This window comes from Oncorhynchus mykiss, chromosome 8 (genome assembly GCF_013265735.2).
Source record: "Oncorhynchus mykiss isolate Arlee chromosome 8, USDA_OmykA_1.1, whole genome shotgun sequence".
NCBI classification, from domain to species: Eukaryota; Metazoa; Chordata; class Actinopteri; order Salmoniformes; family Salmonidae; genus Oncorhynchus; species Oncorhynchus mykiss.
In genome coordinates this window covers 1478401-1502655 of record NC_048572.1, presented here as the reverse complement: position 1 = coordinate 1502655, position 24255 = coordinate 1478401, and the positions used below count along the sequence as shown (strand labels likewise).

Sequence of the window (24255 nt, the reverse complement as noted above, 5' to 3'; positions counted from 1 at the left end):
CCTGGGAACAAATGAAACATGGGAATAACAATTTCACAAACTAAAAAACAAAGGACATCACATAAGCTCTACCTGAGCAACAAAGTCACAGAACATACCAACTTCCCAGCAATGAACTCCCATCAAAATCAACCTCTAGCAAAATCTCTCTATCACAAACAATCGCTCTGCAATGACCTCGCAACAAATCTCTCTCAGTAATCCCTACCTCCAAAATCTCTCTCTCCTGAACAGAACACTGGCTTTTATATAGCTTCAGAATGAATGTAACTGGAGACAGCTGTGTCTTGACGAGGGGGCGGGGTCAGCTCTCCAATTAGCCCTGTAGTCGACCAATCAGCTGCTTGAGGGATTTCAGGAAGCCATTTCCTGAAATAAAACACATGCAAATACACAAACTACAACACATAAACTGGGGAACGTAACACCTCCCCTTATGTCCATGTTGGACCTCCCCTTATGTCCATGTTGATGTTCCAGATATTTCTGACGAGTTCAAGTCCATATGGGAAGATGGGTTTTCTGTTGTAGAGATCAGAGATGCTCTTAAATCTATGAAGAAGGACCTGGGACAGATGGTCTTTCTGTGGAATTGTATTTACAGTTTTGGGAACATTTAGAGGGACCAGTATTCAACATGTTCCAAGAATGACTGTGGTGAGATTATTACTACAATGAAACAAGGGGTTATTTCCTTAGTATCAAAAGTTATGTTTGAACTTTTGGCACACAGCTCAGACAACCATACATACCCCACAAGACATGCCACCAGAGGTCTGTTTAAACTACTAACACACAGCTCAGACACCCATACATACCCCACAAGACATGCCACCAGAGGTCTGTTTAAACTACTAACACACAGCTCAGACACCCATACATACCCCACAAGACATGCCACCAGAGGTCTGTTTAAACTACTAACACACAGCTCAGACACCCATACATACCCCACAAGACATGTCACCAGAGGTCTGTTTAAACTACTAACACACAGCTCAGACACCCATACATACCCCACAAGACATGCCACCAGAGGTCTGTTTAAACTACTAACACACAGCTCAGACACCCATACATACCACACAAGACATGCCACCAGAGGTCTGTTTAAACTACTAGCACACAGCTCAGACACCCATACATACCACACAAGACATGCCACCAGAGGTCTGTTTAAACTACTAACACACAGCTCAGACACTCTCTTCACAGTCCCCAAGTTCAGAACAGACTATGGGAGGTGCACAGTACTACATAGAGCCATGACTACATGGAACTCTATTCCACTGTACTACATAGAGCCATGACTACATGGAACTCTATTCCACAGTACTACATAGAGCCATGACTACATAGAACTCTATTCCACAGTACTACATAGAGCCATGACTACATGGAACTCTATTCCACAGTACTACATAGAGACATGACTACATTGAACTCTATTCCACAGTACTACATAGAGCCATGACTACATGGAACTCTATTCCACTGTACTACATAGAGCCATGACTACATGGAACTCTATTCCACAGTACTACATAGAGCCATGACTACATAGAACTCTATTCCACAGTACTACATAGAGCCATGACTACATGGAACTCTATTCCACAGTACTACATAGAGCCATGACTACATGGAACTCTATTCCACAGTACTACATAGAGACATGACTACATGGAACTCTATTCCACAGTACTTCATAGAGCCATGACTACATGGAACTCTATTCCACAGTACTACATAGAGCCATGACTACATGGAACTCTATTCCACTGTACTACATAGAGCCATGACTACATGGAACTCTATTCCACAGTACTACATAGAGCCATGACTACATGGAACTCTATTCCACAGTACTACATAGAGCCATGACTACATGGAACTCTATTCCACAGTACTACATAGAGCCATGACTACATGGAACTCTATTCCACAGTACTACATAGAGCCATGACTACATGGAACTCTGTTCCACAGTACTACATAGAGCCATGACTACATGGAACTCTATTCCACAGTACTACATAGAGCCATGACTACATGGAACTCTATTCCACAGTACTACATAGAGCCATGACTACATGGAACTCTATTCCACAGTACTACATAGAGCCATGACTACATGGAACTCTATTCCACAGTGCTACATAGAGCCATGACTACATGGAACTCTATTCCACAGTGCTACATAGAGCCATGACTACATGGAACTCTATTCCACAGTACTACATAGAGCCATGACTACATGGAACTCTATTCCACAGTACTACATAGAGCCATGACTACATGGAACTCTATTCCACAGTACTACAATAGAGCCATGACTACATGGAACTCTATTCCACAGTACTACATAGAGCCATGACTACATGGAACTCTATTCCACATCGGGTAACAGATGCAGCAGTAGAATCAGATTTAAAAAGCAGGTAAAAATACACCTCATGGAACAACAGGGACTGTGAAGAGACATACATACAGGTACAGACACATGCATACACACACACATGATAACATACACATGTACACACATGGATTTTGTGTTGTAGATATGTGGTAGTAGAGTAGGGGCCTGAGGGCACACACTTAATATGTTGTAAAATATGTTGTGAATGTATTGTAATTTAAAATATATATATATAACTGCCTTAATTTTGCTGGAACCCAGGAAGAGTAGCTGCTGCCTTGGCAGGAACTAATGGGGATCCATAATAAACCCCAGGAAGAGTAGCTGCTGCCTTGGGCAGGAACTAATGGGGATCCATAATAAACCCCAGGAAGAGTAGCTGCTGCCTTGGCAGGAACTAATGGGGATCCATAATAAACCCCAGGAAGAGTAGCTGCTGCCTTGACAGGAACTAATGGGGATCCATAATAAACCCCAGGAAGAGTAGCTGCTGTCTTGGCAGGAACTAATGGGGATCCATAATAAACCCCAGGAAGAGTAGCTGCTGCCTTGGCAGGAACTAATGGGGATCCATAATAAACCCCAGGAAGAGTAGCTGCTTTCATGAACAAGCCCTTTTAGCCTGGAAACTATATTATGTCCATAACTTCTCCCAACACAAAACACTTCTGTGGAACAACAAAGATATTGTTGTTAAAAACAAGTCTTTGTTCTTCCCTAAGTGGTTTGAAATAAATATTATATTTGTGCTTCATTTATTTGATAAAAAAGAAAATCTACTCTCTTAGAGAAAGTTCTTAGAAGCACAACTTCCCAATACATTATAAAGAATGTGATACTATATCCAAAACAATAACCTCCAGGACTTACTAAATTAAACTACTAAATTAATGATTTTTGAGAACATGTCAAGATTGATGCACAATTTGTTAGAAGGTTGCCCCCTGCTGGATAAGAAATGTAATAATACATTAATAAAATAACTAACTTCAACAACAAGATCCCTCCTAGAGGGAAATTTCTCTGGAATGCATATATTACTGAAATTGAATGGAAGAACGCTTGGTTGCTCACTCACATATTTTGTATATCAAATAAAGTAAAATAAATTAACTTTAAAATCTTGCACAAAATATACTTTAATAATCAAATAAAAAAGGTGACGACTGAATATCGCGGGAGTTCGTTTTCCATGTTCCGGTGCCATGGGTGAGCGGAGTTAATACATTTTAGACCATTCTATTGCTCCTTAAATATAATCGCCACTGACCCGGGGTACCGGCCCATGCAAAACAAATTCGCCTATTGCAGTATTCTAAAACATTGGATCATCAAAACACATTTATCAGATGGCGGTAGACCGATAAACTAGTTAGCTAGTATGGACTCAATATTGGCAAATATTAGATGTATAAACTGTATACTATGAATAAGGTTGATCATCTTCTCTTACCACATGGTTAATTTGGAAATGTGACCAAAACGTATCAAAGAAATCGTGAAATAAAATTCTCCAAGCGAACTGAAATAGCCCGTGCTCAGCAAAACGTGCCGTGATTGGACATTTCAATTTGAATACAAAAAAATCTACGCCAATCAGAAGGGCTCACCATGCAATGTGACAGAAGCTGTTCGACTAATGAGGCAAAATCGTTGTTTTGTCTGTGTGCACGAGCCGGTTTGTCTCGCGGTAAGACGTTTCAAATCTTGGCGGTTTTAGTTACCGACTTTTAACGGAATTTGTAATAGTTGATCAAAATATATATTGAGGTACAAAGAAAAGTTGCAAACTAACTTACCATACTTTCAACAACAACAAAAAAACATATCTGGATATAAGTGAAGTTAGTTTTCAGCCAAATAAGTTATGAGCTAGCTTCGTTAACGAACTTGTTTTGCTAATCTATATAGATATGTGTTTCATGACATTAACGTCAACTACTCAATTCATTCATTGTATTTTGTCGTCGTTTTTACGTATTTTACGTTTAGCTAGCTGGGTAGCAACAAACCCTAGATAACGTTAGCTTAGCTGGGTAGCAACAAACCCTAGATAACGTTAGCTTAGCTGGGTAGCAACAAACCCTAGATAACGTTAGCTTAGCTGGGTAGCAACAAACCCTAGATAACGTTAGCTAGCTCGACATACACAGTATCGTTAGTGAGGCCAAGCAAGGCAGTGACGAGAGTGTGTGTGTTAGCATCATCCACCTGCCCTTTTCAATACATCTACTGTGTCTAATTATACATCTTATCTCACTACACCTTTCTCTGCTGCAGAGACTCGGTAAGTTAGATTAACTAAGATGATGGATGCTCTGTCTGTGGTGACCCAGCTCCGGGACCTGGCGTCGGAGCCCCAGAACCGGGAGGCAATAGTCCAGGACCAGGGCTGTCTCCCCGGGCTGGTTCTCTTCCTGGACCACCAGGACCCGCAAGTGCTGTTCGCCACCCTGCAGGTCGGTTTAACCTGCTACTGGCCCCTAGCTACAGAAACCACAATGACAATCAAACAAGCAAGAACAGAACAGACAAAAACAGAGATGACTAATAGGTTACAGCTGCAGAATGAGCTGTATTTGTTTACGTTATAGTAAAGCTAGTTGGAAACGGTAAAAAAAAAATCCACAAGAAGAAACAAAAAAAAAAACACAACAGTATACAAAGCAGTTCCTTCTAATATAATTGTCTCGCGCTGGCCATCCTTCCAAGTCTCGTCTCGTTGAGGAAAGGAAGCCTGGATGACCGAGGCTAAATCTAACCAGACAATACACATTCAAAAACAATGCCAACATGACAGTGACACTCAACATCCCCCTGAAACTTGGGAACAGGATGTAGTAGTGTCTCTGATTTGTAATCTCTCCTCTCAGACTATGCGCTACCTGGCAGAGTGGCCCCTGAACGTCACCACTATGAAGAATGAACTGGGCATGATGGTCAGCCTGGTGACCCTGATGGAGAGGTCAGTCCACTCTCTCAGGTCCCTGTTTAACTGTGTGTGTGTAAAAAAAACTCTACCTATGGCTTCGGCATCACAATTGTGAATTGCAACAATGTGCATCAATCAACTGGGCAAATTAATGTTTTCAATGAATCCTACTCCTCTCTTGGTCCTGTCTCTTTTTGTACTAACTCTCTGGCACTGAGTCTACACACACGCACTGGACTGTACACACTCACACATACTTACACTGACAACACACACACACACACACGTAACATACGCTGCTGCTATTGTCTTATCTATCCTGTTGCCTAGTAACTTTAACCCTACCAAATGTACATAGCTACCTCAATTACCTCGTACCCCTGCACATCAGCTCGGTACTGGTACTCCCTGTATATAGCCATGTTATTACCTGGTACTCCCTGTAAATAGCCATGTTATTACCTGGTACTCCTTGTATATAGCCATGTTATTACCTGGTACTTCCTGTATATAGCCATGTTATTATCTGGTACTTCCTGTATATAGCCATGTTATTATCTGGTACTTCCTGTATATAGCCAGGTCATCTGACATCCTGGCCCTGTCTCTTGTAGGAGTGGTTTGTGTGATGACATCAATACCCTGTCGCGGGAGGTGTATGGAATCCTGAGTGCCCCGCCCAGCCCAGAGAAAGAGAGGAGGAGAAACAAACCCCAGTTCTTCCTCAACTCTTCCAAAGGGAAGAACAAGTCTGTCACTCTGCACATCCAAGGCCTGGACAGCACTGTGAGTGTATATATACCGTTCCAGTCAAAAGTTTGAAACGCACCTACTCCTTCCAGGGTTCTTCTTTATTTTGACTATTTTCTACATTGTAGCATAATAGTGAAGACATCAACAAGATGAAATAACACATATGGAATCATGTAGTAACCAAAAAAGTGTTAAATAAATCTAAATATGTTTTCGATTCTTCAAAGTAGCCATGACAGTCTATTCTATATATACATACAGTTGAAGTTGGATGTTTACTTACACTTAGGTTGGGGTCATTAAAACTAGTTTTTCAACCACTCCACAAATTTCTTGTTAACAAACTATAGTTTTGGCAAGTCGGTTAGGACATCTACTTTGCATGACAAAAGTAATTTTTCTAACAATTGTTAACAGACGGAATATTTTACTTATAATTCACTGTATCACAATTCCAGTGGGTCAGAAGTGTACATGCACTAAGTTGACTGTGCCTTTAAACAGATTGGAAAAGCCCAGAAAATGATGTCATGGCTTTAGAAGCTTCTGATAGGCTAATTGACATAATTGGAGTCAATTGGAGGTGTACCTGTGGATGTATTTCAAGGCCTACCTTCAAACTCCAATGCCTCTTTGCTTGACATCATGGGAAAATCTAAAGAAATCAGCCAAGACCTCAGGAAAAAAATTGTAGACCTCCACAAGTCTGGTTCATCCTTGGGAGCAGTTTCCAAACGCCTGAAGGTACCACATTCATCTGTACAAACAATAGTACGCAAGTATGAACACCATGGGACCATGCAGCCGTCATACCGCTCAGGAAGGAGACGCATTCTGTTTCCTAGAGATGAACGTACTTTGGTGTGAAAAGTGCAAATTAATCCCAGAACAACAGCAAAGGACCTTGTGAAGATGCTGGAGGAAACAGGTACAAAAGTATCAATATCCACAGTAAAACGAGTCCTATATCGACATAACCTGAAAGGTCGCTCAGCAAGGAAGAAGCCACTGCTCCAAAACCGCCATAAAAAAGCCAGACTACGGTTTGCAACTGCACATGGGGTCAAAGATTGTATTTTTTGGAGAAATGTCCTCTGGTCTGGTGAAACAAAAATTGAACTGTTTGGCCATAATGACCATCGTTATGTTTGGAGGAAAAAGGGGGAGGCTTACAAGACGAAGAACAAAAGTGGTGATCCTAACTGACCTAAAACAGGGAATTTTTACTAGGATTAAATGTCAGGAATTGTGAAAAACTGATTTTAAATGTATTTGGCTAAGGGTTATTTAAACTTCCGACTTCAACTGTATATATACACACAGCTCACTACATAGATATCCTCAGAAACCAGCCTTAAGTCAGGAAAGCCTGGAGGAAGGCAGAAATATGCTAAAAAGGGGTCTAGTGGTGGAGTCTGAATAGAAACTAGTGACGCATTGTTACTTATCAAACCAATCAAATGTTTTGTGTGAGTGGAGCTCCAAACAGGAGCCCCCCTACCTGTCAATTGTGATATACGTGGGTTATTGATAACCACTCTGTGTCCTACTATAGACAGTGGGCTGACTAGTGATTGATAACTGTGTCCTACTATAGACAGTGGGCTGACTAGTGATTGATAACTGTGTCCTACTATAGACAGTGGGCTGACTAGTGATTGATAACTGTTTCCTACTATAGACAGTGGGCTGACTAGTGATTGATAACTGTGTCCTACTATAGACAGTGGGCTGACTAGTGATTGATAACTGTGTCCTACTATAGACAGTGGGCTGACTAGTGATTGATAACTGTCTCCTACTATAGACAGTGGGCTGACTAGTGATTGATAACTGTGTCCTACTATAGACAGTGGGCTGACTAGTGATTGATAACTGTCCTACTATAGACAGTGGGCTGACTAGTGATTGATAACTGTTTCCTACTATAGACAGTGGGCTGACTAGTGATTGATAACTGTGTCCTACTATAGACAGTGGGCTGACTAGTGATTGATAACTGTTTCCTACTATAGACAGTGGGCTGACTAGTGATTGATAACTGTGTCCTACTATAGACAGTGGGCTGACTAGTGATTGATAACTGTCCTACTATAGACAGTGGGCTGACTAGTGATTGATAACTGTTTCCTACTATAGACAGTGGGCTGACTAGTGATTGATAACTGTGTCCTACTATAGACAGTGGGCTGACTAGTGATTGATAACTGTGTCCTACTATAGACAGTGGGCTGACTAGTGATTGATAACTGTGTCCTACTATAGACAGTGGGCTGACTAGTGATTGATAACTGTTTCCTACTATAGACAGTGGGCTGACTAGTGATTGATAACTGTGTCCTACTATAGACAGTGGGCTGACTAGTGATTGATAACTGTGTCCTACTATAGACAGTGGGCTGACTAGTGATTGATAACTGTTTCCTACTATAGACAGTGGGCTGACTAGTGATTGATAACTGTGTCCTACTATAGACAGTGGGCTGACTAGTGATTGATAACTGTGTCCTACTATAGACAGTGGGCTGACTAGTGATTGATAACTGTGTCCTACTATAGACAGTGGGCTGACTAGTGATTGATAACTGTGTCCTACTATAGACAGTGGGCTGACTAGTGATTGATAACTGTGTCCTACTATAGACAGTGGGCTGACTAGTGATTGATAACTGTGTCCTACTATAGACAGTGGGCTGACTAGTGATTGATAACTGTCCTACAATAGACAGTGGGCTGACTAGTGATTGATAACTGTGTCCTACTATAGACAATGGGCTGACTAGTGATTGATAACTGTGTCCTACTATAGACAGTGGGCTGACTAGTGATTGATAACTGTGTCCTACTATAGACAGTGGGCTGACTAGTGATTGATAACTGTGTCCTACTATAGACAGTGGGCTGACTAGTGATTGATAACTGTTTCCTACTATAGACAGTGGGCTGACTAGTGATTGATAACTGTGTCCTACTATAGACAGTGGGCTGACTAGTGATTGATAACTGTGTCCTACTATAGACAGTGGGCTGACTAGTGATTGATAACTGTTTCCTACTATAGACAGTGGGCTGACTAGTGATTGATAACTGTGTCCTACTATAGACAGTGGGCTGACTAGTGATTGATAACTGTGTCCTACTATAGACAGTGGGCTGACTAGTGATTGATAACTGTGTCCTACTATAGACAGTGGGCTGACTAGTGATTGATAACTGTGTCCTACTATAGACAGTGGGCTGACTAGTGATTGATAACTGTGTCCTACTATAGACAGTGGGCTGACTAGTGATTGATAACTGTGTCCTACTATAGACAGTGGGCTGACTAGTGATTGATAACTGTCCTACAATAGACAGTGGGCTGACTAGTGATTGATAACTGTGTCCTACTATAGACAATGGGCTGACTAGTGATTGATAACTGTGTCCTACTATAGACAGTGGGCTGACTAGTGATTGATAACTGTGTCCTACTATAGACAGTGGGCTGACTAGTGATTGATAACTGTGTCCTACTATAGACAGTGGGCTGACTAGTGATTGATAACTGTCTCCTACTATAGACAGTGGGCTGACTAGTGATTGATAACTGTGTCCTACTATAGACAGTGGGCTGACTAGTGATTGATAACTGTGTCCTACTATAGACAGTGGGCTGACTAGTGATTGATAACTGTGTCCTACTATAGACAGTGGGCTGACTAGTGATTGATAACTGTGTCCTACTATAGACAGTGGGCTGACTAGTGATTGATAACTGTGCCCTACTATAGACAGTGGGCTGACTAGTGATTGATAACTGTGTCCTACTATAGACAGTGGGCTGACTAGTGATTGATAACTGTGTCCTACTATAGACAGTGGGCTGACTAGTGATTGATAACTGTGTCCTACTATAGACAGTGGGCTGACTAGTGATTGATAACTGTGTCCTACTATAGACAGTGGGCTGACTAGTGATTGATAACTGTCTCCTACTATAGACAGTGGGCTGACTAGTGATTGATAACTGTCTCCTACTATAGACAGTGGGCTGACTAGTGATTGATAACTGTGTCCTACTATAGACAGTGGGCTGACTAGTGATTGATAACTGTGTCCTACTATAGACAGTGGGCTGACTAGTGATTGATAACTGTGTCCTACTATAGACAGTGGGCTGACTAGTGATTGATAACTGTGTCCTACTATAGACAGTGGGCTGACTAGTGATTGATAACTGTGTCCTACTATAGACAGTGGGCTGACTAGTGATTGATAACTGTCTCCTACTATAGACAGTGGGCTGACTAGTGATTGATAACTGTCTCCTACTATAGACAGTGGGCTGACTAGTGATTGATAACTGTGTCCTACTATAGACAGTGGGCTGACTAGTGATTGATAACTGTGTCCTACTATAGACAGTGGGCTGACTAGTGATTGATAACTGTGTCCTACTATAGACAGTGGGCTGACTAGTGATTGATAACTGTGTCCTACTATAGACAGTGGGCTGACTAGTGATTGATAACTGTGTCCTACTATAGACAGTGGGCTGACTAGTGATTGATAACTGTGTCCTACTATAGACAGTGGGCTGACTAGTGATTGATAACTGTGTCCTACTATAGACAGTGGGCTGACTAGTGATTGATAACTGTTTCCTACTATAGACAGTGGGCTGACTAGTGATTGATAACTGTGTCCTACTATAGACAGTGGGCTGACTAGTGATTGATAACTGTGTCCTACTATAGACAGTGGGCTGACTAGTGATTGATAACTGTTTCCTACTATAGACAGTGGGCTGACTAGTGATTGATAACTGTGTCCTACTATAGACAGTGGGCTGACTAGTGATTGATAACTGTGTCCTACTATAGACAGTGGGCTGACTAGTGATTGATAACTGTCTCCTACTATAGACAGTGGGCTGACTAGTGATTGATAACTGTGTCCTACTATAGACAGTGGGCTGACTAGTGATTGATAACTGTTTCCTACTATAGACAGTGGGCTGACTAGTGATTGATAACTGTGTCCTACTATAGACAGTGGGCTGACTAGTGATTGATAACTGTTTCCTACTATAGACAGTGGGCTGACTAGTGATTGATAACTGTGTCCTACTATAGACAGTGGGCTGACTAGTGATTGATAACTGTCCTACTATAGACAGTGGGCTGACTAGTGATTGATAACTGTTTCCTACTATAGACAGTGGGCTGACTAGTGATTGATAACTGTGTCCTACTATAGACAGTGGGCTGACTAGTGATTGATAACTGTGTCCTACTATAGACAGTGGGCTGACTAGTGATTGATAACTGTGTCCTACTATAGACAGTGGGCTGACTAGTGATTGATAACTGTTTCCTACTATAGACAGTGGGCTGACTAGTGATTGATAACTGTGTCCTACTATAGACAGTGGGCTGACTAGTGATTGATAACTGTGTCCTACTATAGACAGTGGGCTGACTAGTGATTGATAACTGTTTCCTACTATAGACAGTGGGCTGACTAGTGATTGATAACTGTGTCCTACTATAGACAGTGGGCTGACTAGTGATTGATAACTGTGTCCTTCTATAGACAGTGGGCTGACTAGTGATTGATAACTGTGTCCTACTATAGACAGTGGGCTGACTAGTGATTGATAACTGTGTCCTACTATAGACAGTGGGCTGACTAGTGATTGATAACTGTCCTACAATAGACAGTGGGCTGACTAGTGATTGATAACTGTGTCCTACTATAGACAATGGGCTGACTAGTGATTGATAACTGTGTCCTACTATAGACAGTGGGCTGACTAGTGATTGATAACTGTGTCCTACTATAGACAGTGGGCTGACTAGTGATTGATAACTGTGTCCTACTATAGACAGTGGGCTGACTAGTGATTGATAACTGTCTCCTACTATAGACAGTGGGCTGACTAGTGATTGATAACTGTGTCCTACTATAGACAGTGGGCTGACTAGTGATTGATAACTGTGTCCTACTATAGACAGTGGGCTGACTAGTGATTGATAACTGTCCTACTATAGACAGTGAGCTGACTAGTGATTGATAACTGTGTCCTACTATAGACAGTGGGCTGACTAGTGATTGATAACTGTGTCCTACTATAGACAGTGGGCTGACTAGTGATTGATAACTGTGTCCTACTATAGACAGTGGGCTGACTAGTGATTGATAACTGTGTCCTACTATAGACAGTGGGCTGACTAGTGATTGATAACTGTGTCCTACTATAGACAGTGGGCTGACTAGTGATTGATAACTGTTTCCTACTATAGACAGTGGGCTGACTAGTGATTGATAACTGTGTCCTACTATAGACAGTGGGCTGACTAGTGATTGATAACTGTGTCCTACTATAGACAGTGGGCTGACTAGTGATTGATAACTGTTTCCTACTATAGACAGTGGGCTGACTAGTGATTGATAACTGTTTCCTACTATAGACAGTGGGCTGACTAGTGATTGATAACTGTCTCCTACTATAGACAGTGGGCTGACTAGTGATTGATAACTGTGTCCTACTATAGACAGTGGGCTGACTAGTGATTGATAACTGTGTCCTACTATAGACAGTGGGCTGACTAGTGATTGATAACTGTGTCCTACTATAGACAGTGGGCTGACTAGTGATTGATAACTGTGTCCTACTATAGACAGTGGGCTGACTAGTGATTGATAACTGTGTCCTACTATAGACAGTGGGCTGACTAGTGATTGATAACTGTGTCCTACTATAGACAGTGGGCTGACTAGTGATTGATAACTGTGTCCTACTATAGACAGTGGGCTGACTAGTGATTGATAACTGTGTCCTACTATAGACAGTGGGCTGACTAGTGATTGATAACTGTGTCCTACTATAGACAGTGGGCTGACTAGTGATTGATAACTGTGTCCTACTATAGACAGTGGGCTGACTAGTGATTGATAACTGTGTCCTACTATAGACAGTGGGCTGACTAGTGATTGATAACTGTGCTACTATAGACAGTGGGCTGACTAGTGATTGATAACTGTGTCCTACTATAGACAGTGGGCTGACTAGTGATTGATAACTGTGTCCTACTATAGACAGTGGGCTGACTAGTGATTGATAACTGTTTCCTACTATAGACAGTGGGCTGACTAGTGATTGATAACTGTGTCCTACTATAGACAGTGGGCTGACTAGTGATTGATAACTGTGTCCTACTATAGACAGTGGGCTGACTAGTGATTGATAACTGTGTCCTACTATAGACAGTGGGCTGACTAGTGATTGATAACTGTGTCCTACTATAGACAGTGGGCTGACTAGTGATTGATAACTGTGTCCTACTATAGACAGTGGGCTGACTAGTGATTGATAACTGTGTCCTACTATAGACAGTGGGCTGACTAGTGATTGATAACTGTGCTACTATAGACAGTGGGCTGACTAGTGATTGATAACTGTTCTACTATAGACAGTGGGCTGACTAGCGATCTTTCTGATGTGAGTAGTTGGCAACAGTGTTTTTGTTTCCAAGTGCTACTGAATTAGCTCAACTGAAATGCACTAATTGACTATGATACACATGACTTCTCGTCTACAAATCCATTCCAAATCTTCATACTATACATGACACGGGCGGAGTATGTATATCTGGCCTAGTGCGGCAGCAGGAATGCTAGGAATGTGCCTGACAAACACAATCATTTGCCTCTAATTTACATGCGTTTGTAGCGGATCTTGGCCTGGTAAAAGTGAGCTGCCGCTGCTGCTGGGTAGTCAAAACTGTCCAGCTCCTTGAAGCAGCTTGATTGATAACTGTGTCCTACTATAGACAGTGGGCTGACTAGTGATTGATAACTGTGTCCTACTATAGACAGTGGGCTGACTAGTGATTGATAACTGTCTCCTACTATAGACAGTGGGCTGACTAGTGATTGATAACTGTGTCCTACTATAGACAGTGGGCTGACTAGTGATTGATAACTGTCCTACTATAGACAGTGGGCTGACTAGTGATTGATAACTGTTTCCTACTATAGACAGTGGGCTGACTAGTGATTGATAACTGTGTCCTACTATAGACAGTGGGCTGACTAGTGATTGATAACTGTTTCCTACTATAGACAGTGGGCTGACTAGTGATTGATAACTGTGTCCTACTATAGACAGTGGGCTGACTAGTGATTGATAACTGTCCTACTATAGACAGTGGGCTGACTAGTGATTGATAACTGTGTCCTACTATAGACAGTGGGCTGACTAGTGATTGATAACTGTGTCCTACTATAGACAGTGGGCTGACTAGTGATTGATAACTGTGTCCTACTATAGACAGTGGGCTGACTAGTGATTGATAACTGTCTCCTACTATAGACAGTGGGCTGACTAGTGATTGATAACTGTCTCCTACTATAGACAGTGGGCTGACTAGTGATTGATAACTGTGTCCTACTATAGACAGTGGGCTGACTAGTGATTGATAACTGTGTCCTACTATAGACAGTGGGCTGACTAGTGATTGATAACTGTGTCCTACTATAGACAGTGGGCTGACTAGTGATTGATAACTGTGTCCTACTATAGACAGTGGGCTGACTAGTGATTGATAACTGTGTCCTACTATAGACAGTGGGCTGACTAGTGATTGATAACTGTCTCCTACTATAGACAGTGGGCTGACTAGTGATTGATAACTGTCTCCTACTATAGACAGTGGGCTGACTAGTGATTGATAACTGTGTCCTACTATAGACAGTGGGCTGACTAGTGATTGATAACTGTGTCCTACTATAGACAGTGGGCTGACTAGTGATTGATAACTGTGTCCTACTATAGACAGTGGGCTGACTAGTGATTGATAACTGTGTCCTACTATAGACAGTGGGCTGACTAGTGATTGATAACTGTGTCCTACTATAGACAGTGGGCTGACTAGTGATTGATAACTGTGTCCTACTATAGACAGTGGGCTGACTAGTGATTGATAACTGTGTCCTACTATAGACAGTGGGCTGACTAGTGATTGATAACTGTTTCCTACTATAGACAGTGGGCTGACTAGTGATTGATAACTGTGTCCTACTATAGACAGTGGGCTGACTAGTGATTGATAACTGTGTCCTACTATAGACAGTGGGCTGACTAGTGATTGATAACTGTTTCCTACTATAGACAGTGGGCTGACTAGTGATTGATAACTGTGTCCTACTATAGACAGTGGGCTGACTAGTGATTGATAACTGTGTCCTACTATAGACAGTGGGCTGACTAGTGATTGATAACTGTCTCCTACTATAGACAGTGGGCTGACTAGTGATTGATAACTGTGTCCTACTATAGACAGTGGGCTGACTAGTGATTGATAACTGTTTCCTACTATAGACAGTGGGCTGACTAGTGATTGATAACTGTGTCCTACTATAGACAGTGGGCTGACTAGTGATTGATAACTGTTTCCTACTATAGACAGTGGGCTGACTAGTGATTGATAACTGTGTCCTACTATAGACAGTGGGCTGACTAGTGATTGATAACTGTCCTACTATAGACAGTGGGCTGACTAGTGATTGATAACTGTTTCCTACTATAGACAGTGGGCTGACTAGTGATTGATAACTGTGTCCTACTATAGACAGTGGGCTGACTAGTGATTGATAACTGTGTCCTACTATAGACAGTGGGCTGACTAGTGATTGATAACTGTGTCCTACTATAGACAGTGGGCTGACTAGTGATTGATAACTGTTTCCTACTATAGACAGTGGGCTGACTAGTGATTGATAACTGTGTCCTACTATAGACAGTGGGCTGACTAGTGATTGATAACTGTGTCCTACTATAGACAGTGGGCTGACTAGTGATTGATAACTGTTTCCTACTATAGACAGTGGGCTGACTAGTGATTGATAACTGTGTCCTACTATAGACAGTGGGCTGACTAGTGATTGATAACTGTGTCCTACTATAGACAGTGGGCTGACTAGTGATTGATAACTGTGTCCTACTATAGACAGTGGGCTGACTAGTGATTGATAACTGTGTCCTACTATAGACAGTGGGCTGACTAGTGATTGATAACTGTCCTACAATAGACAGTGGGCTGACTAGTGATTGATAACTGTGTCCTACTATAGACAATGGGCTGACTAGTGATTGATAACTGTGTCCTACTATAGACAGTGGGCTGACTAGTGATTGATAACTGTGTCCTACTATAGACAGTGGGCTGACTAGTGATTGATAACTGTGTCCTACTATAGACAGTGGGCTGACTAGTGATTGATAACTGTCTCCTACTATAGACAGTGGGCTGACTAGTGATTGATAACTGTGTCCTACTATAGACAGTGGGCTGACTAGTGATTGATAACTGTGTCCTACTATAGACAGTGGGCTGACTAGTGATTGATAACTGTCCTACTATAGACAGTGAGCTGACTAGTGATTGATAACTGTGTCCTACTATAGACAGTGGGCTGACTAGTGATTGATAACTGTGTCCTACTATAGACAGTGGGCTGACTAGTGATTGATAACTGTGTCCTACTATAGACAGTGGGCTGACTAGTGATTGATAACTGTGTCCTACTATAGACAGTGGGCTGACTAGTGATTGATAACTGTGTCCTACTATAGACAGTGGGCTGACTAGTGATTGATAACTGTTTCCTACTATAGACAGTGGGCTGACTAGTGATTGATAACTGTGTCCTACTATAGACAGTGGGCTGACTAGTGATTGATAACTGTGTCCTACTATAGACAGTGGGCTGACTAGTGATTGATAACTGTTTCCTACTATAGACAGTGGGCTGACTAGTGATTGATAACTGTTTCCTACTATAGACAGTGGGCTGACTAGTGATTGATAACTGTCTCCTACTATAGACAGTGGGCTGACTAGTGATTGATAACTGTGTCCTACTATAGACAGTGGGCTGACTAGTGATTGATAACTGTGTCCTACTATAGACAGTGGGCTGACTAGTGATTGATAACTGTGTCCTACTATAGACAGTGGGCTGACTAGTGATTGATAACTGTGTCCTACTATAGACAGTGGGCTGACTAGTGATTGATAACTGTGTCCTACTATAGACAGTGGGCTGACTAGTGATTGATAACTGTGTCCTACTATAGACAGTGGGCTGACTAGTGATTGATAACTGTGTCCTACTATAGACAGTGGGCTGACTAGTGATTGATAACTGTGTCCTACTATAGACAGTGGGCTGACTAGTGATTGATAACTGTGTCCTACTATAGACAGTGGGCTGACTAGTGATTGATAACTGTGTCCTACTATAGACAGTGGGCTGACTAGTGATTGATAACTGTGTCCTACTATAGACAGTGGGCTGACTAGTGATTGATAACTGTGCTACTATAGACAGTGGGCTGACTAGTGATTGATAACTGTGTCCTACTATAGACAGTGGGCTGACTAGTGATTGATAACTGTGTCCTACTATAGACAGTGGGCTGACTAGTGATTGATAACTGTTTCCTACTATAGACAGTGGGCTGACTAGTGATTGATAACTGTGTCCTACTATAGACAGTGGGCTGACTAGTGATTGATAACTGTGTCCTACTATAGACAGTGGGCTGACTAGTGATTGATAACTGTGTCCTACTATAGACAGTGGGCTGACTAGTGATTGATAACTGTGTCCTACTATAGACAGTGGGCTGACTAGTGATTGATAACTGTGTCCTACTATAGACAGTGGGCTGACTAGTGATTGATAACTGTGTCCTACTATAGACAGTGGGCTGACTAGTGATTGATAACTGTGCTACTATAGACAGTGGGCTGACTAGTGATTGATAACTGTTCTACTATAGACAGTGGGCTGACTAGCGATCTTTCTGATGTGAGTAGTTGGCAACAGTGTTTTTGTTTCCAAGTGCTACTGAATTAGCTCAACTGAAATGCACTAATTGACTATGATACACATGACTTCTCGTCTACAAATCCATTCCAAATCTTCATACTATACATGACACGGGCGGAGTATGTATATCTGGCCTAGTGCGGCAGCAGGAATGCTAGGAATGTGCCTGACAAACACAATCATTTGCCTCTAATTTACATGCGTTTGTAGCGGATCTTGGCCTGGTAAAAGTGAGCTGCCGCTGCTGCTGGGTAGTCAAAACTGTCCAGCTCCTTGAAGCAGCTTGATGCACATCAGCCTCGTTACTTTGTCGTCAAGGAGCGATCTTGAGGCCATCTTTACTCTGTTTTGGAGAAAGAATCCCCTCTCGGAGGCCTTACTGGAAACGGGGATTATCAACAGCTTTTTCCAGTTTTTCCCAGTCAGTGTACACTTAGTTGAATACCTCTATGAGAACCTCTGTCCTCTGGCCAGTCAGGGTACACTTAGTTGAATACCTCTATGAGAACCTCTGTCCTCTGTCCAGTCAGGGTACACTTAGCTGAAGACCTCTATGAGAACCTCTGTCCTCTGGCCAGTCAGGGTTCACTTAGCTGAAGACCTATGTCTTCCGGCCAGGGTACACTTAGCTGAAGTCCCTTATGAGAACCTCTGTCCTCTGGCCAGTCAGGGTACACTTAGTTGAAGACCTCTATGAGAACCTCTGTCCTCTGGCCAGTCAGGGTACACTTAGCTGAAGACCTCTATGAGAACCTCTGTCCTCTGGCCAGTCAGGGTACACTTAGCTGAAGACCTATGTCTTCCGGCCAGGGTACACTTAGCTGAAGTCCCTTATGAGAACCTCTGTCCTCTGGCCAGTCAGGGTTCACTTAGCTGACGACCTCTATGAGAACCTCTGTCTTCTGCGTGAGTAGGAATAGAAACACACACCCAACACTAATGTCCAAGCAGCTTGAGGATGTATTATCTTATGTAGTATATTAGCCTTGGACGTCAACGGGTATTTCCATCAATTAAAAAAAACATTATTTTTGCAGTGACCTTTTTTTCTTCTCCCAGACAATTTGTCCAGCGACAATTTTATTTAGTGGATTTTCATGTAGTTTATCGGCTATAAAAGCCGTGGTTTACCGGCTTCCGGAAACCCTGCTGTACACCAACTGACTGTGTGTTGTCCAGGCCCAGCGAGGTGTGTGTGAGGAGGCTCTGCTGAAGGTGAAAGGAGTGATCAGCTTCACCTTCCAGATGGCTTCTAAGAGGTGCACCGTTCGCATCCGCTCTGACCTGCCCACTGAAGTAACTCCATCTGACTGTCTGTCTGTCTGTCTGTCTGTCTGTCTGACTCTCTGCCTGTCTCTCTGTCTCTCTCTCTCTGTCTGTGTCTCTCCGTCTGTCTCTCCGTCTGTGTCTCTCCGTCTGTGTCTCTGTCTGTGTCTCTCCGTCTGTGTCTCTCCGTCTGTGTCTCTCCGTCTGTGTCTCTCCGTCTGTCTCTCTCTGTCTCTCCGTCTGTCTCTCTCCGTCTGTGTCTCTCCGTCTGTGTCTCTCCGTCTGTGCCTCTCCGTCTGTCTCTCCGTCTGTCTCTCCGTCTGTCTCTCCGTCTGTCTCTCCGTCTGTGTCTCTCCGTCTGTGTCTCTCTCTGTCTGTCTCTCCGTCTGTGTCTCTCCGTCTGTGTCTCTCCGTCTGTCTCTCTCTGTCTCTCCGTCTGTGTCTCTCCGTCTGTGTCTCTCCGTCTGTCTCTCTCCCTCTGTGTCTCTCCGTCTGTCTCTCTCTCCGTCTGTCTCTCTCTCCGTCTGTCTCTCTCTCCGTCTGTCTGTCTCTCCGTCTGTCTCTGTCTCTCCGTCTGTCTCTCTTACACACACACACACACACACCCCTGCCTACAGAGCTAGATACACAGATTAGCCCATTGGTTAAAGTGTTGTAAAAGTGTCCATCTCTCCCTGTAGAGTCTGGCGTCGGCCATCGCTGCTACCAAGGTGCTGTCAGCCCAACAGGTGGTGAGGAATGAAGTTGGGGAGGAGGTGAGACACTTGGCTCAGGAAAGAATGAAAGAACAATGGCCTGAGCTTCCATGTTCATTTCTGTGTGCCTCTTCTCCCTCCCCTTCTCTCCTCTCCTCCCTTCTCTCCTCCCTTCTCTCCTCCCTCCCTTCTCTCCTCCCCTCCTTCTCTCCTCCCCTCACTTCTCTCCTCCCTCCCTTCTCTCTGCCCCTTCTCTCCTCCCTTCTCTCTGCCCCTTCTCTCCTCCCTTCTCTCTGCCCCTTCTCTCCTCCCTTCTCTCTTCTCCTCCCTCCCCTTCTCTCTTCTCCTCCCTCCCCTTCTCTCTTCTCCTCCTTCCTTCTCTCTTCTCCTCCTTCCTTCTCTCTTCTCCTCCTTCCCCTTCTCTCTTCTCCTCCTTCCCCTTCTCTCTTCTCCTCCCTCCCCTTCTCTCTTCTCCTCCCTCCCCTTCTCTCTTCTCCTCCCTCCCCTTCTCTCTTCTCCTCCCTCCCCTTCTCTCTTCTCCTCCCTCCCCTTCTCTCTTCTCCTCCCTCCCCTTCTCTCTTCTCCCTCCCCTTCTCTTCTCCTCCCTCCCCTTCTCTCTTCTCCTCCCTCCCCTTCTCTCTTCTCCTCCTTCCTTCTCTCTTCCCCTCCTTCCTTCTCTCTTCTCCTCCCTCCCCTTCTCTCTTCTCCTCCCTCCCCTCCCCTTCTCTCTTCTCCTCCCTCCCCTCCCCTTCTCTCTTCTCCTCCCTCCCCTTCTCTCTCCTCCTTCCCCTTCTCTCTTCTCCTTCCCCTTCTCTCTTCTCCTCCTTCCCCTTCTCTCTTCTCCTCCTCTCTTCTCTTCCTTCCCCTTCTCTCCTCCCTCCTCTCCTCTCTCCTCCCTCCCTTCTCTCCTCCCTTCTCTCCCCTCCCCTTCTCTCTTCTCCTCCCTCCCCTTCTCTCTTCTCCTTCCCCTTCTCTCTTCTCCTCCTTCCCCTTCTCTCTTCTCCTCCTTCCCCTTCTCTCTTCTCCTCCTTTCCCCTTCTCTCCTCCCTCCCTTCTCTCCCCTTCCCCTTCTCTCCCCTCCTTCCCCTTCTCTCCTCCCTCCCTTCTCTCCTCCCTTCTCTCCCCTTCCCCTTCTCTCCCCTCCCCTTCCCTCTTCTCCTCCTTCCTCTTCTCCCTCCCTTCTCTCCTCCCTCCCTTCTCTCCTCCCTCCCTTCTCTCTTCTCCTCTCTCCTCTTCTCTCTTCTCCTCCCTCCCCTTCTCTCCTCCCTCCCCTTCTCTCCTCCCTCTCCTTCTCTCTTCTCCTCCCTACCCTTCTCCTCCTCCCTCTTCTGTCTTCTCCTCCTTCCCCTTCTCTCCTCCCCTTCTCTCCTCCCTCCCTTCTCTCCCCTCCCATTCTCTCTTCTCCTCCTTCCCCTTCTCTCCCCTCCCCTTCTCTCTTCTCCTCCCTCTCCTTCTCTCCTCTCCTCCCTCCCCTTCTCTCTTCTCCTCCCTCCCCTTCTCTCTTCTCCTCCCTCCCCTTCTCTATTCTCCTCCTTCCTTCGCTCTTCTCCTCCTTCCTTCTCTCTTCTCCTCCCTCCCCTTCTCTCTTCTCCTCCCTCCCCTCCCCTTCTCTCTTCTCCTCCCTCCCCTTCTCTCTCCTCCTCCCTCCCCTTCTCTCTCCTCCTTCCCCTTCTCTCTTCTCCTTCCCCTTCTCTCTTCTCCTCCTTCCCCTTCTCTCTTCTCCTCCTTCCCCTTCTCTCTTCTCCTCCTTCCCCTTCTCTCCTCCCTCCTCTCCTCTCTCCTCCCTCCCTTCTCTCCTCCCTTCTCTCCCCTCCCCTTCTCTCTTCTCCTCCCTCCCCTTCTCTCTTCTCCTTCCCCTTCTCTCTTCTCCTCCTTCCCCTTCTCCTTCCCCTTCTCTCTTCTCCTCATTTCCCCTTCTCTCCTCCCTCCCTTCTCTCCTCCCTTCTCTCCCCTTCCCCTTCTCTCCCCTCCTTCCCCTTCTCTCCTCCCTCCCTTCTCTCCCCTTCCCCTTCTCTCCCCTCCCCTTCCCTCTTCTCCTCCTTCCTCTTCTCCCTCCCTTCTCTCCTCCCTCCCTTCTCTCTTCTCCTCTCTCCTCTTCTCTCTTCTCCTCCCACCCCTTCTCCTCCCTCCCCTTCTCTCCTCCCTCCCCTTCTCTCCTCCCTCTCCTTCTCTCCTCCCTCCCCTTCTCTCCTCCCTCTCCTTCTCTCCTCCCTCTCCTTCTCTCCTCCCTCCCCTTCTCTCTTCTCCTCCTTCCCTTTCTCTCTTCTCCTCCTTCCCCTTCTCTCTTCTCCCTCCCCTTCTCCCTCCCCTTCTCTCCTCTTCTCTCCTCCCTCCCCTTCTCTCCTCCCTCCTTTTCTCTCCCCTTCTCTCCTCTCTCCTCTTCTCACCTCTCCTCCCTCTTCTCTCCTCTCAGGTCCTGCTCCCCCTCAGTGTGTGTGTTGGTAATGTGAGGGAGGAGAACGTCTCAATACCAGACTACCTCCCAGAGGACGAGAGTCCCGAGAGCAAGACGGACCGTGCCGTGTCCCGTACCGCAGCCAAGGACAACACCTCTGGCAGCTGGCTCGGCTCAGCAGCCACTTTCCTCACCAGATCCTTCTACTGGTGAAACTGGGGCCCTCAGGAGCCGGCATGGCTGTTCTCACAGGGGACACCTGAACTGGGAACACAGCAGAACTGCCCTGAAGTGTACACTATGGCTGCATCCCCATTCTACAACACATCTCCTGAAGTGTACACTATGTCTGCATCCCCATTCTACAACACATCTCCTGAAGTGTACACTATGGCTGCATCCCCATTCTACAACACATCTCCTGAAGTGTACACTATGTCTGCATCCCCATTCTACAACACATCTCCTGAAGTGTACACTATGGCTGCATCCCCATTCTACAACACATCTCCTGAAGTGTACACTATGTCTGCATCCCCATTCTACAACACATCTCCTGAAGTGTACACTATGTCTGCATCCCCATTCTACAACACATCTCCTGAAGTGTACACTATGGCTGCATCCCCATTCTACAACACATCTCCTGAAGTGTACACTATGTCTGCATCCCCATTCTACAACACATCTCCTGAAGTGTACACTATGGCTGCATCCCCATTCTACAACACATCTCCTGAAGTGTACACTATGTCTGCATCCCCATTCTACAACACATCTCCTGAAGTGTACACTATGGCTGCATCCCCATTCTACAACACATCTCCTGAAGTGTACACTATGTCTGCATCCCCATTCTACAAGACACATCTCCTGAAGTGTACACTATGTCTGCATCCCCATTCTACAACACATCTCCTGAAGTGTACACTATGTCTGCATCCCCATTCTACAACACATCTCCTGAAGTGTACACTATGTCTGCATCCCCATTCTACAACACATCTCCTGAAGTGTACACTATGTCTGCATCCCCATTCTACAACACATCTCCTGAAGTGTACACTATGGCTGCATCCCCATTCTACAACACATCTCCTGAAGTGTACACTATGTCTGCATCCCCATTCTACAACACATCTCCTGAAGTGTACACACCCCGTCATGGATTTAAAAGCTTTGGCTGTAGGTGTCAACATTGGCTGTAGGTGTCAACATTGGCTGTAGGTGTCAACATTGGCTGTAGGTGTCAACATTGGCTGTAGGTGTCAACATTGGCTGTAGGTGTAAACATTGGCTGTAGGTGTCAACATTGGTTGTAGGTGTCAACATTGGTTGTAGGTGTCAACATTGGCTGTAGGTGTCAACATTGGCTGTAGGTGTCAACATTGGCTGTAGGTGTCAACATTGGCTGTAGGTGTCAACATTGGCTGTAGGTGTCAACATTGGCTGTAGGTGTCAACATTGGCTGTAGGTGTCAACATTGGCTGTAGGTGTCAACATTGGCTGTAGGTGTCAACATTGGTTGTAGGTGTCAACATTGGCTGTAGGTGTCAACATTGGCTGTAGGTGTCAACATTGGCTGTAGGTGTCAACATTGGCTGTAGGTGTCAACATTGGCTGTAGGTGTCAACATTGGCTGTAGGTGTCAACATTGGCTGTAGGTGTCAACATTGGCTGTAGGTGTCAACATTGGCTGTAGGTGTCAACATTGGCTGTAGGTGTCAACATTGGCTGTAGGTGTCAACATTGGCTGTAGGTGTCAACATTGGCTGTAGGTGTCAACATTGGCTGTAGGTGTAAACATTGGCTGTAGGTGTCAACATTGGTTGTAGGTGTCAACATTGGCTGTAGGCGTCAACATTGGCTGTAGGCGTAAACATTGGCTGTAGGCGTAAACATTGGCTGTAGG

At 44.6% G+C, this 24255-nt stretch overlaps 1 protein-coding gene across 2 annotated transcripts; it reads left to right on the top strand.

Annotated features, from left to right (window-relative positions):
- The first annotated feature begins 3955 nt into the window (after positions 1-3955).
- Positions 3956-23206, top strand: armc1l (armadillo repeat containing 1, like). Of its 2 annotated transcripts, none has more exons than XM_036984534.1 (7): positions 3956-4109; positions 4700-4878; positions 5293-5384; positions 5966-6137; positions 19167-19283; positions 19934-20008; positions 22362-23206. In XM_036984534.1, exons 2-7 carry the CDS (start codon positions 4726-4728, stop codon positions 22554-22556), a joined length of 804 nt encoding a protein of 267 aa, XP_036840429.1. In that variant the 5' UTR covers positions 3956-4109; positions 4700-4725; the 3' UTR covers positions 22557-23206. The 2 variants fall into 2 exon arrangements, with proteins under 2 accessions (XP_036840429.1, XP_036840431.1); XM_036984536.1 differs by having other exon boundaries at positions 4100-4189.
- The last annotated feature ends 1049 nt before the right edge of the window (positions 23207-24255 follow it).